The sequence below is a fragment of the Culex pipiens genome, chromosome 2 (genome assembly GCF_016801865.2).
Source record: "Culex pipiens pallens isolate TS chromosome 2, TS_CPP_V2, whole genome shotgun sequence".
In the NCBI taxonomy this organism is placed as follows: Eukaryota; Metazoa; Arthropoda; class Insecta; order Diptera; family Culicidae; genus Culex; species Culex pipiens.
The window spans coordinates 171,673,375-171,690,754 of NC_068938.1; the positions used below are offsets into that span (position 1 = coordinate 171,673,375).

Sequence of the window (17,380 nt, forward strand, 5' to 3'; positions counted from 1 at the left end):
CTGTCAAAAGCACAGCTCTGTCGTTTCAGTTACCAGCCGTTCCAGCGTACTTATAAACTGTTTACAAACAAACTAATCAGTCTCGTGAATCCAGCATGCAACGACGGCCACGAAAACCGGCTCCGGTACCCGGCCCGAAGATCACCGCCGAGAAACGTGGCCGAGGTCGGCCGAAAAAGGTCTTGGTGAGGAACGCCCCGCCGGAGTTCCCCACCTTCAAGATTCCCCAGTCCAAGCTGGACAACGCGAGGCGCTTCCTGGCCACCGATCCGGACCCGCTGGTGGACCGGGGCTGCTATGGACACATCTCCACCCGGCTCAACTCGACCATCCCGTTGCGCAGCGTCAACAATCTGGGGCCGACGATGGACATGGCGCGCTTCTGTGCCGTCCGCGGTCTTTGGCCCGAACTGATGCAAACGGTGGCCATCCAGTGCGAGCACCCGCGGGCGTACGAAACGGCGGCGGTCATTCGGGTAAGGTTCCTGAATTTTCAATCCAACGGTCGTGAGTTTGAATCCTAATCGATTTTATTTCTTTTAGAACGCCCTCTACACGATTCTGGCCGATCCCACCCTGGCGGAACCGTCCTTTCTGCGATCGTTCCTGTTGACGAATCCGGCCTGCAGAAACGAGACCGACGTGGATTACTGTATCGAGCGGATCCTGGAAGTCTATCAGGGGGTCGCCTTGGTCCCAAAATGGGCACTGCGGTCCAAGGACTCGAGAGGTGCAGAGGGAAACGAAGAAACGGCTACTGACAAAGATTGATTTAATCTTCGATTATTATCCGTTATGCAAAATCTTGGAATAATAATGTAAAAAGACTGATAATTACACGTAAATAAATGTAACATTTTACAAAATGATTTTTTTTTTCTAGGATGTTAAAAAAAATAAAATTAAAAAAATCAATTCCAAATCTCAAGCCGTTCCCTACATGCGAAATCAAAGGCCGGCAACACTGCACAAAAACAAACAAACTGACAGTTTTCTGCGCGTCATCTGTCAAACCCGCTCTGAATGTGTGTGTGGGTGCGCAAACGGGACAGGACGAAGCCGTCAAAAGAGAGAAACCAAAAATCGAACATTCTTTCCATTTCGTCGCGCGGCGGTCGGTGAAATTTTTCGGTCGCAATTTTTGCCCAGAAAACCAAACGCTCGCGGGTCAGTTCCGGTGCACGGTACGAGTGGCACTTCCGGTGCGATCGGTGTAAGTGTTTTCCGGCCGGAAGCCGCACCCGGAGGGGGAGGAAAGTCCTTTTCCAAGTTTTTCGCATCAACCTCCTTTTTTTTGGTTCGTCTTCGTGTCGTCGCATAAGAATAGAATCCTGCAGAGAGAAGAGCAACGAAAAAAGAGTTCTGTGAGTGTGAGTGAGATCGAGCGATACGGTGGCAGTGGGCAGTGAGAAAGAGAGGGAGAGTGCAAGTGTGCGGGTTGGAAAATATGCAAGAATTTTGTTTTCTCGTTCTTTTGTGGATTTTTGACGTTTCACACGCGAGAGTGTGTGACGTCGGCAAGTGAGCGGGTGTTGGTGCGAGCGATTAAGTCGTCATCCGCACAACTACAACAACAATCATCGACGTTTGGAGCGCTGTTTGTGTGCGTAAGTACTGATTTGGTTCAATGATTTCACTGTGGGATTTGCTTTGGTCAAAATTGTTGTTATTTCGAATTCTTTACTTATTTTTAATGTTTCTAGCCTTTTTGCTAACCAGAACCATGATTACCAGGTCTAAACAGCAAAACAAAAAATCCGGCAAAACAATCTGGAGAATCTGGCAAGCCACTTTTCAAAGTACCTAATGAGCAAAATAGTGTTCGAAAATTGTGTATTTGTTTTGCTGTATTTATAGAAATCATGCTAAAAACCACGAATTTTATCAAATTCAACAAAAAATTGACTGAGAGTATCAATGATGCTCGGTAAAATAACAACAAATCTTTAGTTTTTTTAAAAGGACCCATAAACATAAGAAACACAATAGCTTATAGAACCTTTAAAAAAAAAACCCTGAAAATTTTGTTGTAGTAATCAACGAATCATTAACAACTTTTGTCGTAGGAAAAACATTAGTCAGGAAACTAGCCAAAACTTTCTAACTATCCTATGTTGTTGAGACTCCTACAATCAAGTTGTAGGTTAGAATTTTACAAGCAACGCAACATAAAAATATCTCAAAAGGAGTGTGAAGTACGATGAAACTATTTGACGATCTAACCCTTTACCGCTTATAGCACAATTTAGATTTTTCACGATTTTTCTTCGTCACGAGTTACTGATATGAACATATGGGATGATAATAAAAACGTTACTTTATCCACCTTAAAGCAATACGCACTTCGGAAGGAACCGGTCAAGACAAATTTTAAATGGGCAGCAGCGGCAGCGAAAGCAAGCCAGAGAGGGTGAAGAAACGCTCCCTCTCCTTTGTTCTGCTGTTCGTAAAGCTGTTTCTTGACCCCTTTCCTTCCGATCTCCATATTAGCCATTAAGGTGGTTTATGCCTTCCTCACATTAATATAATTAATTAACGCAAAAAATCGGATTTTTAGACCCCTCCCCCCCCCCTCGTGACAAAATTTCCATACAAATTTTAAAAAAATGTATGGAGCGTAACACGGCATCCGACCCCCCACCCCCTCCTCCCAACTGCGTTACGTAATAAAAGAACGCTCCCTTATCAAATCTTCAATCTTTTAGGTTCAACAGAAAGGTTTTTTTAATACACATCTTACGATGGGTTGCTTTATGGATCCGCTTATCTTTTTTTTTATCAAAATATCTGAGATCCGGTCTCAAAAATGTGTATGAATAACATTTAAGTGCTCATAACCTTTGGTAGGGTTATCAGATCTTCGATGTTTTGGACTCGTTGTAAAGGTCTTTTAAATATCTTTCTAAAAATGTATAACATGATGATCTAACAAAAACCACCCTTTTACGATCTTCTGGAATTTTCTTCAAATGTTTTTCAGCATAACTTTTGAAGTATTTCACTAAACTTTATAAATTTCAATAGGGATTTCTGGGACCTTATGACGAATCGAATGAGACAAAACGGTTCAAATCGAATTAAGCCAGTGCTGAGATAATTGAGTGATTTCGTTGCACACATCCACATCCACAACACACGCACAGACATTTGTTCAATTTTTGATTCTGAGTCGATATGTATACGTGAAGGTGGGTCTAGGAGCTCGTATTAAGAAGTTCATTTTTCGAGTGATTTTATAGCCTTTTCTCATTAAGGGGTTACATACATGTAGAAAATCACAAAATTTTATATTACAGAATATTTGACAAATTCACTCAAAAGATGATTATTAATCACTCCTGAAAGATTCATGAAGATATTTCATGATTAAACTGAGTTAGAGACGATTTAAGCTCCAAATTTTGCCATGCGCAAAGCGGGCTGTCAAACTTTGTTGGCGTTTTTCTCTAAACCCCGAGTTGATTTACGGGTGCCACGATATCTCAAGATGGGATGGACCAAATTGGCTGAAATTTGAGGTGAAGACTCTCAAGATGTATTCCGTGTGCATGACGAAGCCCAATTTTTAAAATTTGCTTTTTAAAAAAATACAAAAATCAAAAACTAGCGGTTTTTTATATGAAAAACACAAAAATATTTTTATCTTTTTTTAAAATAAACTTTTTGAAAATCGGGCTTCGTCATGCACACGGAATCGATTTAACGAGTCTTCACCAAAATTTTAAGCCGATTTGGTCAAGACAGTGTTGAGATATCGTGGCACCCGTTTTTTGAAACTGCTAACTTGAAATTGTTATATCTCGGCAACGATGCAACCAAATATCTTCAAATTTGTTTTGAAAGTAGGTGAAAATGTATATTTTAATGCCATGAAAAAAAAAATTTAAAAACAGTTGAAGTGTGTGCTCATACTAACCTTTGACTTTTTTGCCGATATACATGTATGTAACCCCTTAAGGTGAGCAAGGCAAAAATCAACTCACCTCAGCGATATTACTCATTAATGTAACAAAAGTTAAAATTATCTTAAATAAATTTGCTTCTATCCTGAATGCAAATAAATACAAAGGGCACAAACACTCAAAATGATTACAAAGCCCCCAAGTATTTTTTCCATTGTAAACATTTCAAACTAGCCCACTGTCCCCCTGGCGATGTGTACAATCGTCTGACGGCCAAAGGCAGCAACTATACCAAAACTCGCGAGCCGCAGCGATAACGGCGAAGTCAGCCGCGACGATGATCATCATCATCATCCCCATAAATCATCGAGCTGATGACTGTGACGACGACTGGCTTTTCGCAGCTCGCGCTCTCTTCTCTCGGCAGCAGTTACGTCTCGAGGAGGCGCCATCTACGCGACACGAAAGAAGAAGGCCTCTTTGTCGCCTTTATGTAGTGCGCCGCAATGATTTACGGAAGATCGCAATAGCTGTAAATATATCACACTGATGTACACACGATGCAACGACCCAAAGGAGTGCACCAATACAGCGGGGATCGGTGACTCGGTACTGGTGGTGGTCACACAGGATCGTTCCAAATTATTGCTGCTCAATGGAATGTGGGTGCATGAATTTGGGAAACATAATGAGTCATTTTGTCTGGCAATCAATTAACCGATTAGCAGCCGCTACGATGATCAGCTTTCCCAGTATTGTGAAATTTAAGCAGTTTTAAAATGTAACGAAACCATTTTAAGCTAATGAATCAACTGTTTCCAATGGTTTGTAAAGAAACTCAAAATTTTAGTGAATCATCAATCGTGTAACACTCGTGGTAACACGCATAGCCAAAATTTTTGCTTCCTAAAAATATTTGTCTGAAAAAGCAACCTCAAGATTTGAAGAGTTATTCAGTGATAACCATTCGATACTAGGTTGGCGTTGGGGAGAGCACTAAAACTTTTGTTTTTGCACTTAAAACCCTTCACTTGTGGCTTTTGCACTTAAAACCCTTCACCTGTGGTCTTATTTAGTTTGTAAGAGTTTATAAAAATGCTTAGCATGCGATAAAAGAGGGGGGGATCTTTGCTGAAAATACAAGTTTCACCAACATTATAGCCAGTTTTTTCAAACTTTTGCTTTAAAAGTAGTGCCTTTTCAAATTTTCTTATCATGTTCTCGTTGTTTAATCTTATTTTGGCTTTAAATAACTAAACAGTTGTCGAAAAAAATACTTTTCCAACTGTGCAGCACTGCACAGCACTGTGCGGGATTCGAACTGACGACCTTTGGATTGTTAGTCCAACACCTGGACTGAGCTAACGAACTAACCTTTTTAGGTTAGTCCGGGGCCAACATTTACTTCCCGTCCGACAGAAGGCGTGATCAGGCATATCTCGTCTCGAAAAATGCCACCGGGACCGTCTGGGATCGAACCCAGGCCGACTGGGTGAGAGGCAATCACGCTTATCCCTACACCACGGTTCCCGGTGCCAAAGGAACAATGAAATACAAAACAAACATGATTGTTCTTATTTTTTGATGAACCTTACGTAAAATCTCAATTAAGAAAAGTTCAGATGACATTGTTTTGTTAAATTGCACCCCAATTCAATTCAGTGTTGGCAAAAAGTATGATTTTTACCGAGTATTTCGAAATGTCTCTCTTGAACGCTCTGTAACTTTTGTTAGAAGCAGTTTAGCACCATACTGTCTTCGAGAGAGTGGTTAAGGACATCCTGTGCTATATTCATTGTTATATTATTATATTCCTATAATAATAAAACATGAATTTTGTAAAATCAAAAATGTTAAAAATGCAAGTTTCCCCAACTTTTGTTTGGGACACTCAAAGGGACCTAAAGAATGTGTTGCTGAAGAAATCAATTTTCGATTCTACCCTTATGAAGTAAGCTGCACTCGTGTAATGCTAGAAATAAGGGGGCTAATAAAACTATTTTTTTTTTGTGGACCATGCATTCGGCGCTGCAGCCGGTTCTAGGATGAAAGAATGTTGGATGGCATTTTAAGGCATGTTGGCTAGTTGTTAAATTGATTGATTATTGAAAGGGATTTTTTTTTTTTTGGTAAGATTACAACATAAATGTGAAGAAGACACAGGGTGGCCACTCAAGTCGGGAAATCGGGAAAGTCGGGAAAAAGTCGGGAATTCGCCAAAATCCGCCAAAAATCGGGAAAAAGTCGGGAATTTGTGATTTTTTGTCAAAAAGTCGGGAAAAGTCGGGAATTCTGAGCATAATGGTTTGAAAATTATTGTTTAACTCTTGAATAATTTTATAATATTTTGTACAATTTTCAAATTGAATTCACTAATTTCCGCTTTAGTAACTTACTTTAAATTTAAGGTTCTTTTCACTATTTCAATGTATTTGAGTATGGAAAAACTGTTTAAGACATTCAAAATGTTAATGAATATTGGGGTCTTTGACACAGATTTTCATAATATTTTTAATGAATCAAATGATCGCTATTAATTTTTGTTCATTAAACAAGAGGTAAAGTTAATGAAAAACTAATATAAAAATAAAGCCTAATAGATTCTATTCCATTTTGTCACATAGATAAAGCTTGATTTTCAGTTTTCGGAAAACTTAATTATCGAATAAAATCCAAAATTGATAAACTTTTTAACGTTTGAAAACATAAATAAAATATTGAAACTGCAAAAAAAATCCTAGATATTTTGAGTTATTGCAAAATTGCTTCAACAAAATTTCTCATCAAACATTTTGCATAAAATAAGTGAGAAAACATAAAATCATATCAAACTGAATTTTCATTGAAAAAAATAGTTACATACTGACCACTAGGTAAATTAACATTGATTAGCAAATTCAATATCAAAAATTTCAAAATTAAAAAGGGTACTCGGCAAAAACATTTTTTTTATGAATTCCTGTGATATTTTTCTAAATCCTTTGAATCAATTATAACAGCAATTATGTTTTAATCATTCTTTGATTTAAAATCTTTAACTTTTTGTCATTTCCAGTTGAAACGAAGTATCAAAAACTATACACACAAAAAAATATTACTGTAGTAACAAAAGTAACTTACTTTTGAATTAAAAAGTTGCCAAAATTTGCTGAAGGGAAAGTTTTTTTCTTGTTTAAAAAATGAAAACTTTTACTGCTACAGTTTTTGAAAATCTCCTTACTAACTGATTTAAAAGTCTTAATTTTTAATACGACTGTATAATTTCTTTCATTTCGACGTTCTCGTGCAACCGTGTACGCCTAAGTTCCAAATGTAAACAAACATTTTGGTGGGTCCGGTGGTGCCTGGTGAGTCCAGAACGCGAATCAAAGCAGACCGCGGCAGCAGCCAGGACTCGGGTGCGGACACCTTCGTAAGCCAAACAGCAGCAGCGAAACGCCGGCGAAGGAGGGTGGTGCTTTGGTGGGGCTTGCGCGGGACGAGGTCGAGGGTTCGAAAAGGCCATGTCTGCAGCTTCCTGCAGGACCTGCGCTGTTTCACGACCGGAATGGGTTAGAAGGAAGCTTGGGTGTTTTGTGATTGATTTTGTTTGTTTTTGTAGGATGGGACGTAGGAATGTGGATTCGAACCGGTTGTATTCGGTGATGGTGACCCGGGGATGGTGGTTGAAGGTCGATTCCCGCGAGGACTGGGACGAGATCATCGAGGAGATGGCGCTGCCGACGCGTTGCGTGAACAAGGGATTGCGTTGAAGAAGAATAACATCCGATTTTTGGACAAGTACGAGAAAGGATCCGACGAAGAGGAGGACGGCAAGAAGCGGCATAATCGGAGGTGGTCAGCGCGGATGTTGCACTCGATGTCGGCGGTTCACAATACCGGTGAGTATTGAGAATGTGTGCAGTGGCTAGCCAACTTCCCTTACTTTCCATCTCTTTTAGCAACTTCCCGCCCACAAACGCTCACATCGCGACGGCGCAGCTTCAGCTGGGGACAGCGAGCATAAAAATTATGTGTCATTGTGGAAGGAGGATGAAGTGCTCGAAATCAGATTCCGTTCCGAGGGCCTCATCAACCCCATGTTCCGGATGCGCTTCCAGGTTCTGGAACTCCCTGTTCAGGCACTTCACTTCTCAGCCGGGAAACGTCGACCACCCTTCCCGAATCAACAGCAAACTTCTCCAAACCTATCCTGATGAAGGCCGGCAATGGACCATCCTGTTCGCTACTTTGCTGTCGCGCGTCAAAACGTCCATCCGGAACCGTCCAGCTTGTGGTCTTCGGAAGTTACCGTTAACTTACCGTAATAATCGGTACAGCTTGGACTCGGATGTTAGCCAGAAGCGTTAAATACAATAACAACATGTTTTTTTTTTTAAATTACTGTTTAAAACTTTTAAAAATAAATATAAAATAAAGCACTTTTTTTAAATTAACACTGTATTATTAAATGTTGTTTATTCTTGCCATAAAAGGTTTCTTTTCCAATTAAAAGTAAAACACTTTTACCGATACAACGATTTTGTTCCATAAAAGCATGGTAGTATCAAAAACTTTTAAACTTTTAAATTAAAAAGTTTGAACTTTCTACGAATATTCACCAACGCGAACTTTTAATCCAACGAACGATCTTTTTAAATTTAGAGTATTTTTTCTTTGTGTGTACGTTTGCCAATTTAAAAAATAACATGGAAGTTATAAGTATTGTTGAACCTTTGATTATTTTTTCAAAGAATAATTGTTTGTGTTTCTACTCTGAATCATAATAATGAAATTCAATTTTCGAAGTTTTTTTTTATTTGTTGTTTAGTTTCTGTATTTACGAAAAATGCCTTTGTTTGGATTTTTTTTAAATTCGTTGAGAATGTTTTTTTCGGTGGTTAATATTGACTTTTCTTATAGAAAGTTTTTTGTTTGAAATCATTGTTTAGATAACAAATGCCTATTATTTTAGCAGTCTGGAAAAGTCTGGAAAAAAGTCGGGAAAAAGTCGGGAATTTGAAAATGGAATTTGAGTGGTCACCCTGAAGACACCAACCACCTAAAAGTGGATTAACAACTTTTTTTTTCGAATGGTCCAACAAACAAACGACAAACAAACAAACTTTTTAACAGTTTGGCAGTTTGCCTTTATTGTATGCAGAAACGTCAGCCTGCAAACATTTGGCTTTGTTTGCGAGTTTGCCGCAAACAAGTTTGCGAGTTTGGCAGACTGTCAAACACAAAAAAGTTTGAGTTTGTTTGTTTGCCATAGTCTAATAGCTCCTTAACAGTCAGGACCCGATGCCTGATTTTTCTGTTACATTCTTATTGGAATTTCATATAAAATGTAACGGGAATCGCAGGCACCGTGTCCTGACTATTAACTAAGTTTTAATGTTTTATTGTTGCCCAAAAAAAAACATTTAACCCTTCAAAAAATACTCCAAAAATGAGTGCTTTACGTAGTGACAGTTCATGTTAGTTGTGAGTGGGATGGCTGCTTGTTTATAAACAATGTTGGATACACTAAATGTTTACATTTGCTTATTGGACCTTATAAAACAAGTCCAAATTTTGACTATTTTTAGCGATTTTTTTTAAAACCTCTGAATTTCTGTAATATTTATTTTATTTTGGAAATCGGTTCTCGGCAAATCTGCGATTGTAAACAAGCAATCTATCCCTTTTGCTCAATTGACAGTTAAAGTCAAGTAGTGGGATAGACGGCTTGTTTACAATCGCAGATTCGCCCTATTGAACTGTTAGTACGGAATTTACCAAAAAACCTAAATTTTGTCCATCACTTGAACCTCTCTACCACTGTGCGCACCCTCTTTCGCTTGTATTCGTACGACCACCATCAACAGAAGCAACACACAGAAAAAAGAAACCGAACCGTCATCGTCATCATCATCGCCCGTGCGCCTGTGTCAGTGTCATCAGCAGGCGACGACGACAGTGATCCAAATCGTCAAAACGTCAAAATTTTCTCGAGACGGGACAAGACTCGCGGGGATCATCGCGGAGCGCAAGCAAAACCTTCCTTTTTGCGTTCGTATCGGATTTTTTTTCGCAAGGAGGTAAACGGGTGTGTTGATGCTGTGGACGGAACTCCGTGCCAGTGGCCGGAACGGATTAGTGATTGATTCCGGAGGTTGGTGGATGTGACGAAAAGAAAATGATTTTCCTCCCTCGGTGAACTTGAAAATAATAACAACAACAACACCAGTCTGGTTGGCCAGCCAGCCCAGGCCACCACGGAAGAAGGAGGTGGTCTTTCCCTTAATTAGTGGACGGCCACAGTGTTCCGAGGGGAAAAAAGTTTCTTTCTTTTTTCGTGTGTGTGCAGAAAATAATATAATTTAAGGTGGCCATCCCCCCGCGGGGCGGAAGGAAAAGTGTGCAAAATTTCCCAACCAGAGACGACGGCACCAGAGTGAGTGAGAAGGAAGGAACTGTCTCGAGACAGCTGGTGGCCAAAAGAAGAGAGGGCCAGAACCGTCAGAGTTGTCAAAAAAAGTGCGAATCTGCAGTTTTGTTGTTGTTGTTGTTGCGGAAAATAGTTTATCGATTAATCGGAGGGAGAGCGAGCGTTCCTTTGCTGTGTCATCGTGTTCAAATCCAAGGGGGAAAAAGTCCTTCCGTGCGTGCCCAGGAATCCGGAAGATTCAGGAACCAATTCGGTACTCGGAAGAAGCTCAGCAGGAGTGATCCGGATCCCAGAACTTCTACGAGGAAGGCGACCATCGGCAGCTGGTCATGGTCTATTGATCAGGACCGAGCTGGTTCAGCTGGGGTATCGACGAGGAAGAAGAGGTTCACAGCTCAGGAAAATCCAACGGATTTGAAGGTCTCCCCCTGTTCAGCTGTGCAGTGTGTGGAAGATACGCAAAACAACAACAGCAGCAACTAAAGGCACGGAGAGCTCTAGCTGGAATTCCAGCCAAGGTGAGTGGTCGATGCGTAATGTGATTTGTGTACAGTGCGGCTTTGCATTTTGCACTGGGTGCGTTTTTGTGTGTGCAGTGTGGTGAAGAGGATTAAGGTGCTCTGGAACGAGCAGGTATTGATTTTTGTTTGAATATATTATTTTTAGAAACGATGTCGCATTTTCTACTGCATTAATGAATATCAATAATATGCGACAGCTGAAGAGAGTTATACCAAAAAAAAATCCATCATAGCTCACTTTTTGAGTGTTCTATGTTATCCAAAGTGTTTTGGAACAAAGCTCTTCAAGTCTACCAGCAAACACGGTTCTTCAAAGTTTACGATAATGCTTTCAAGTGTGTAGCACAGTTTTAAGATGTTCCAGGCCATCATGAGTGTCCGTAAATTTGGTCCTACAGTGGTTTTGAAACTGAGGTATAATCGAATGTTGGATTCAAAACATCTCAAAAGTGTGCCACAGATTAAATAGTGTTAACAAAGATTTGTGGAACATTCTTCACAATACGTACTGCCCATCATTGAAGAAACCTTCTTCAGAAGCGTGTCCCATTACAAGTAATATGTTTTGATTCCAGGAAGAATGTTTCCTCAGACAATTTTTTTTTTACCTTCCCAAAAATTGTCCAGTTCCAAGCAAAACTAACATGGGGACACCGTCGAGAATTTCCCCCGTCCCCTTAATAAATGTGGAGCATCAACACTTCTTCCAAATCCTTTTCCTTAGCCTCGGTACTTGCTGGAGATGAGAGATGGGTTATTGGAGATAAATCAGGGGGATGGCAACGCTATTCCGACAAAAGCAAACTGACAGCAGTCGACTTTCGCACGGATGTCAAATGAGAGCCCACAACATATGAACTATCTTTCAAACAAATCAATATTTTCATTTTTAATTTTCAAGTTATTTGCAATATAAACGATAAATTCATGATAAAATCACGTGAATTTTGTTGCTGATGACAATTTCTACCATATTGTTGAAGATTCAATATTTGCTGAAAATTTACATCGAAAAATGTGATTTTTCTGTTTACCTTTTTTTGCTTTTTTTTTGTCGATCAAACAGTGTATCCGTATACTGAAAATCGGCATTACACATTTTCAGTTAGCTTTTACACATTTGCATGGGACTTTTGAGTTCAACCTCGATAACACACTTCGTGTAATATGTATAATACTGAATCTCAGTGTTTGTTTTCTTAACTTCAAAGATAGCGGCTTCTTCGCTACCTACTGAGATAATTATTGTTGTTGTTAATTCCTTATTTCTGGCAGCTTTAACTTGTGCGTTCATTCGCTGCCCCAAGATAAATATTGGTTTGACTATAAAAAATCCATACAATTTTGCCAGCTAAATATTTGAAAATCTCTATCATGTGATGGAATTTTCTGATAGATTTGTATTATTCAGAAAAAAAAGTTGAATTTTCAAAAACAATAACAATTTTAAATTTACTTTTTATTAAAATTACTACTTTAAAGATTCTAATATGAAGCCGCCAGCGACGGAAGAATCATCACAAAAAGAAAATCTTTTGACGCTCATCAAGAGAAAAAATCGGCAAGGGAACTTGGCTTTCCTCTCTCGCGCACGAAACATCGGTAAAAGGAAACTGGAAAAATCATCACCGGGATTATTCGCCGGAACATCGATTTCTTTACTACACTTGCAGGTGTAATGTCACACGTCCAAAAATGACCTGTCACTGTTCGTAGTTGAACAATGTTTGTAAACAAAACGAAATTAATTGATTTAAGTAGTGCTAATAATGAAAGCGACAAAAAATCATCTACTGATTATTTTTTTCGAAAAGTTCGGGAGCGATTTCCTTTTGCGTGTTTCGTTTTCACTCTCTTTCGAGGGTGAAAAAAAATTGCAAGCAAAAAAGATTTTTTTGCGATTATTCCATCCCAAATAGCTGCTTTAAGTTCAATTTGAAAAAAAATCAAGCTTTTCGATTTTTTGAAATTCTGCCCAAAAGCATATATTTCTGGAAATATATTGCGGATTTCAGAGATTCTTAGACAATCGTGCAATTTGTGGAAAGCTCCCCAACAAAGTGCACACCTCAAACTACAGCAGAAAAAAACTATCGAAGACACACACCCTAGTTTGAAACTGTTCTAAAGTGGTCGAAAGCAACAAAGCTCAGTCGAGACACGCACTACTCTAGGCGAGAGGGGAGGAGAAGAGGTAGTATTTCATGTGTGCAAATATTTGGTGTGCAGATATTATTTGCAAGGGTGGAGAATTTGGTGCAAAGTGTGCAATATATTTTTTTAAAGCTAAAAAACAGTATATAGAAGCAAACAATTCTCACTTACTTTTTCAAAAGGACCTATGTACATAGGAAACCCAGTAATCAAGAATTTGGAGTTTTCTAAAAGTCAATTAATTTTAAAATATTTTTTGAAAATTGTAAACCCAAGACTAAATTTTCAAAAGACTCTGATATAGTATTTCCGGACTTTTTGAAATGTTAGTCTTAATTTAATAATTTTGAAAAATAATTAAGTTTTAGATACATAATTTTGACTAGACCAATACAATTTAAAACATGACAATGCATGTTGGCAAGAAAAATACAACAAACCATCTAAATTCAAGAGTGAAAATATAAAAATTTGATCAACAAGCTATATTGTCTCCATTTGACTGAAACAAGTGTTTTAAAATGCATATGGGCATTAGGGTGTAATATGAAAATCGATTTTCCAGCACAGCAATTTTTCAGTTCCTTTTGGGGTCCTAAACAACTCCCCAAAGTTTGGGAACGATTGGTTTAGTCCTCACTTTGCGCAAAAAGATTCAATTTTCCATATAAATTTGTATGGGAAAAACCATTTTTTTGGATTTTGGTATTTATAAAATCCACGTTTCACGCTGTACTAAAACCGGATTCATATTTGGATGCTCTGGAAGGTGCTCTACAACTTTGCCGAAGAGAGTATGGTGCTAGCTTGTCCCTGAAAGAAGATACAGCGTCCTCAAAACTCGTCTAAAACGTGATTTTCGAGTAAAAAACACGATTTAGACGAGTTTTGAACACGCTGTATCTTTTTCTAGGAGCAAGTTAGCACCATACTCTCTTCGGCAAAGTTGTAGAGCACCTTCCAGAGCATCCGAATATGAATCCGGTTTTAGTACAGCGTGAAACGTGGATTTTATAAATACCAAAATCCAAAAAAATGGTTTTTCCCATACAAATTTATATGGAAAATTGAATCGCTTTGCGCAAAGTGAGGACTTAACCAATCGTTCCCAAACTTTGGGGAGTTGTTTAGGACCCCATAAGGAACTGAAAAGTTGCTGTGCTCACTAAATTTGGGCAACTTTATTTTTTTCCATACAACCATATTACACCCTAATGGGTCATTCCACCTGAAGTGTGCAAGAAAAAATGCAAATTTGAAAATTACCATCTCCGATTCTGCTCAAATTTGGCAGAGCTGTTGAGACTATCAAAACATGCAAAAATTCCGAATTTCATCCAAATCGGACCTCCCCCTCCAGTTTTGTACCCTCCCAAAAAATCGACTTTTTGGCGATTTTCGAGCGAAACCTACCTGTATTGCGCAATTAAAAACTTTAAATGGCCGTATCTCAAAACAGCCCTATTTATTTTTTGAATTTGACCTCACCATCGTATTCCCCGTCCAATTTTACATAAGAATCACTTATCGACAGAGCGAAATATGTTTCGTTCCAGAGATACAGAATTTTAAAGTTTTGAGTTTTTGAAATTACCTAAATTAGCTACACTAAAAAAAATGAGCTCGCGTAAACGTGAACAGCGTTCATGCCAACGGGAACCAGGAAGAAAACTATTCAACTTTTATAGTGCATTGCACCATGAAAGTGAACAGTTTTCTTCCTGGTTCCCGTTGGCATGAACGCTGTTCACGTTTACGCGAACTCATTTTTTTGAGTGTACACTCGCCGCATATGCTAGAAGCACTCAGTCGTGCTGAACAATAATTACTACCTGGTGTTCTGTAAGATGAATTATTTATAAAATTTTATACGATTTTGAGATAATCAAGACCTTGAACCGACCTTCTAAGATTTGTGGTTCCTGAGCAATCGCCGTTTAAAGATAGGGATTCCGCTCGAAAATCGCCAAAAAGTCGATTTTTTGGGAGGGCACAAAACTGGAGGGGGAGGTCCGATTTGGATGAAATTCGGGATTTTTGCATGTTTTGATAGTCTCAACAGCTCTGCCAAATTTGAGCAGAATCGGAGATGGTAATTTTCAAATGCTGTTCCGCTTCAGGTGGAATGACCCATATTATACTAGTTCTGTTGTTTTGCAATCATTAGTTTTCAAAAAATGTAAGATTTGACGAAAACAAAAATTTAGCAAAAGAAAAAACTTTTTGCGGTACTGTACGTCGAACATTTTCAAAAAATCTTTTTTTTTTTAATAAACCCAAACATGCTCAAAATGATTCTAAACACAGAGGAATGCATTTTGAATAAATTTCGGCTGATTGCACTTAAATTTCCATTGAAATTTTTAAGTTTTTTGGAAAAAAATGTTGCTGCCCCTTGATTTTTCGGGCCAATTTTGAAGGGAGGGGGGGGTGGGTTAACAAAAGCTTTTAAAAGATAGTTGTACCTGCCTTATTTTCTAAAAAATAAATAAGATTTTTTCCAATGCTGTTTCAACCAAGTTTCAACATCGAAAATTGTTTGCCCTTTTGAAAAATTATCACGGTATTCACTGTCGTCATAAAAACAAAAATAAAACACAAAAACTCTCCTACCGGTACGGTTCTTATCTAATTTTGTTTTGACTAAAACTGCAGCGGTAGCAGCAATCACGCGCACGGTTTTGTTTCCCACTAACTGCTCTGGTTTGGAGTGTATGCTAATTGGTATAAATACACACCATTTTTTGTAAACACTCCTGCGAGACACAGACAAGTGGACCATATTTGCTTTTCATCGAATTGTTACTTAAATCTTTTCCAGGGAATCAATCTGATGTAGATTTTCGATAAACCAAAGAAATTTCAAGACCAAAAGTCTAGCCCTTCCCTGGTACGAAAATAAACCCCACAAACAACTCCTGGAGTCGTGTGCCACCACAGATCGCCCGATTCCAAGCGGGACTGCATCACATGTCAAAGTCGGTTCTGCTATCGAATTACCCACAACAAAAGATAAAGAAAGGCGAACTTTGGTTCTGGTGGACGGACGTCAACGACTCTTCTAGTGCGGAGCTTCGTTCAAATCTCGCAGCGTTCTGTCGTGACACATGATTGAGCGGCACCTTATAGCTGACGTTGCTGAGTCACATGCAGATTCACCGCGCACGAAGAAGGTACGCGCACTTGACGACCTGCGCAGACCAGTGCTGGGGGGAGAAATGGCCCTCTTAAGCTATGAGCAAACGCTGGAGAAGTGATTCACATTTTCTCAATATTTAAACGCAGATTAGTTGTCTTGAAAATAGCTCGCTGCATCCAAGCTGCAACAAAGTAAGGCCACTTCAAGGCGAGGTACCTCCGCATACTAATGAACTCACGTTCGCATCCCCAAAAAGGAAGTCTTGCGGCGGACGGAACGCCCCACACTGCAGCGCAGCACCACAGACAACTGGAGAAATATGCGTGGCTTTTGCGAGGCTCATGTAGCTTGTGACAACTATAGTCCGGACAGGTTTTGGGACTCATTTTCGACGGAAAATGCGCAAGAGCAAGAGCATCATGGACAACTTTTGGAGTCTCTAGTCTTTTTTTGGGTGATGACTTATAAACTGGAACTTGTTTGCCAAGCTTCGCGCAAAGTACCAGGGAATGCACTTCTCTGTCGCGATGAGATGACAAATGTTTGATTGCTGGTATCGATTGCGAGGTGCAGAGTTCCGGGAATCCACTGAGTTTGTTATCTTTCAAGGATAGCGATGAGTTTGAGTATAATATTTGTTCAACAAACTACTAAAAATGCTTGCTTTTAAGTTTAAATCTGTTGAGCAAACACTATGTTATACCTGGTCTGAACTCACACTGGAAATCCAAATATAATCTAGAAATCCACCAAAATGGTAACTTAGCAGATAGAATCTGATCTTTTCTGGTGCATTCAAAATTAACTCATCGCACAGGAAGTGTCGCAAATCCTTCTTTATCAATTAATCAAAATACCTACCTCCACATCCATTCAGCGATGCGATTCCCGGAATCATCGCTTGCAAATTCCCACCACACGCGTTTCGGGTGCAATAAATCGGTCCAAAATCCCCTCCCGTAGCGTTATCGGTGATGACACCACCGCGGTCAAGCCCAGTCTAGCAGCGGGTCTCAAGTATACTGATAAGGCGGGATAACACCCCCGCCGCGTGTGTTCAAACAGGTGGCGCCAACCGATTAGTGACCTTGGGCGAAAGCCACTTGGGACTGGTGGGGTGGTTCTACCTTGAATCTTCAAAATTTCGTATTGGATCCATGAATATCATGAACTTAACTGTTATTCCCAAAGAACATACTCCATAGATCTTCATGCATCTTTACCGGATTGACTCGTAGCGCATTGCGATGTT

General features: G+C 39.3%; 2 protein-coding genes across 3 annotated transcripts in view; both read left to right on the plus strand.

Annotated features, from left to right (window-relative positions):
• Positions 1-80: 80 nt before the first annotated feature.
• On the plus strand, positions 81-786 carry LOC120428229 (uncharacterized). The gene is made up of 2 exons (XM_039593208.2): positions 81-476; positions 544-786. The coding sequence occupies exons 1-2, from the start codon at positions 96-98 to the stop codon at positions 769-771; spliced, it is 609 nt and encodes a 202-aa protein (XP_039449142.1). The 5' UTR covers positions 81-95; the 3' UTR covers positions 772-786.
• A 282-nt stretch (positions 787-1,068) lies between these two features.
• Positions 1,069-17,380, plus strand: part of LOC120428243 (serine/threonine-protein kinase WNK2) — an 82,038-nt gene continuing 65,726 nt past the window's right edge. The window contains exons 1-2 of one of the 2 annotated variants that reach the window (XM_039593226.2): positions 1,075-1,213; positions 10,234-10,832. The gene's annotated coding sequence lies outside the window, so the exon portion shown is untranslated. Of the gene's footprint in view, positions 1,608-10,233; positions 10,833-17,380 lie in introns of both variants that reach the window. The other variant, XM_052708572.1, reaches the window with a different exon arrangement.

Excerpts from the sequence above, each read along its gene's own strand:
- LOC120428229 (XM_039593208.2), top strand. The coding sequence starts at position 96 with ATGCAACGACGGCCACGAAAACCGGCTCCGGTACCCGGCCCGAAGATC. Across the intron at positions 477-543 it reads AAACGGCGGCGGTCATTCGG|AACGCCCTCTACACGATTCT; the intron begins GTAAGGTTCCTG and ends TATTTCTTTTAG.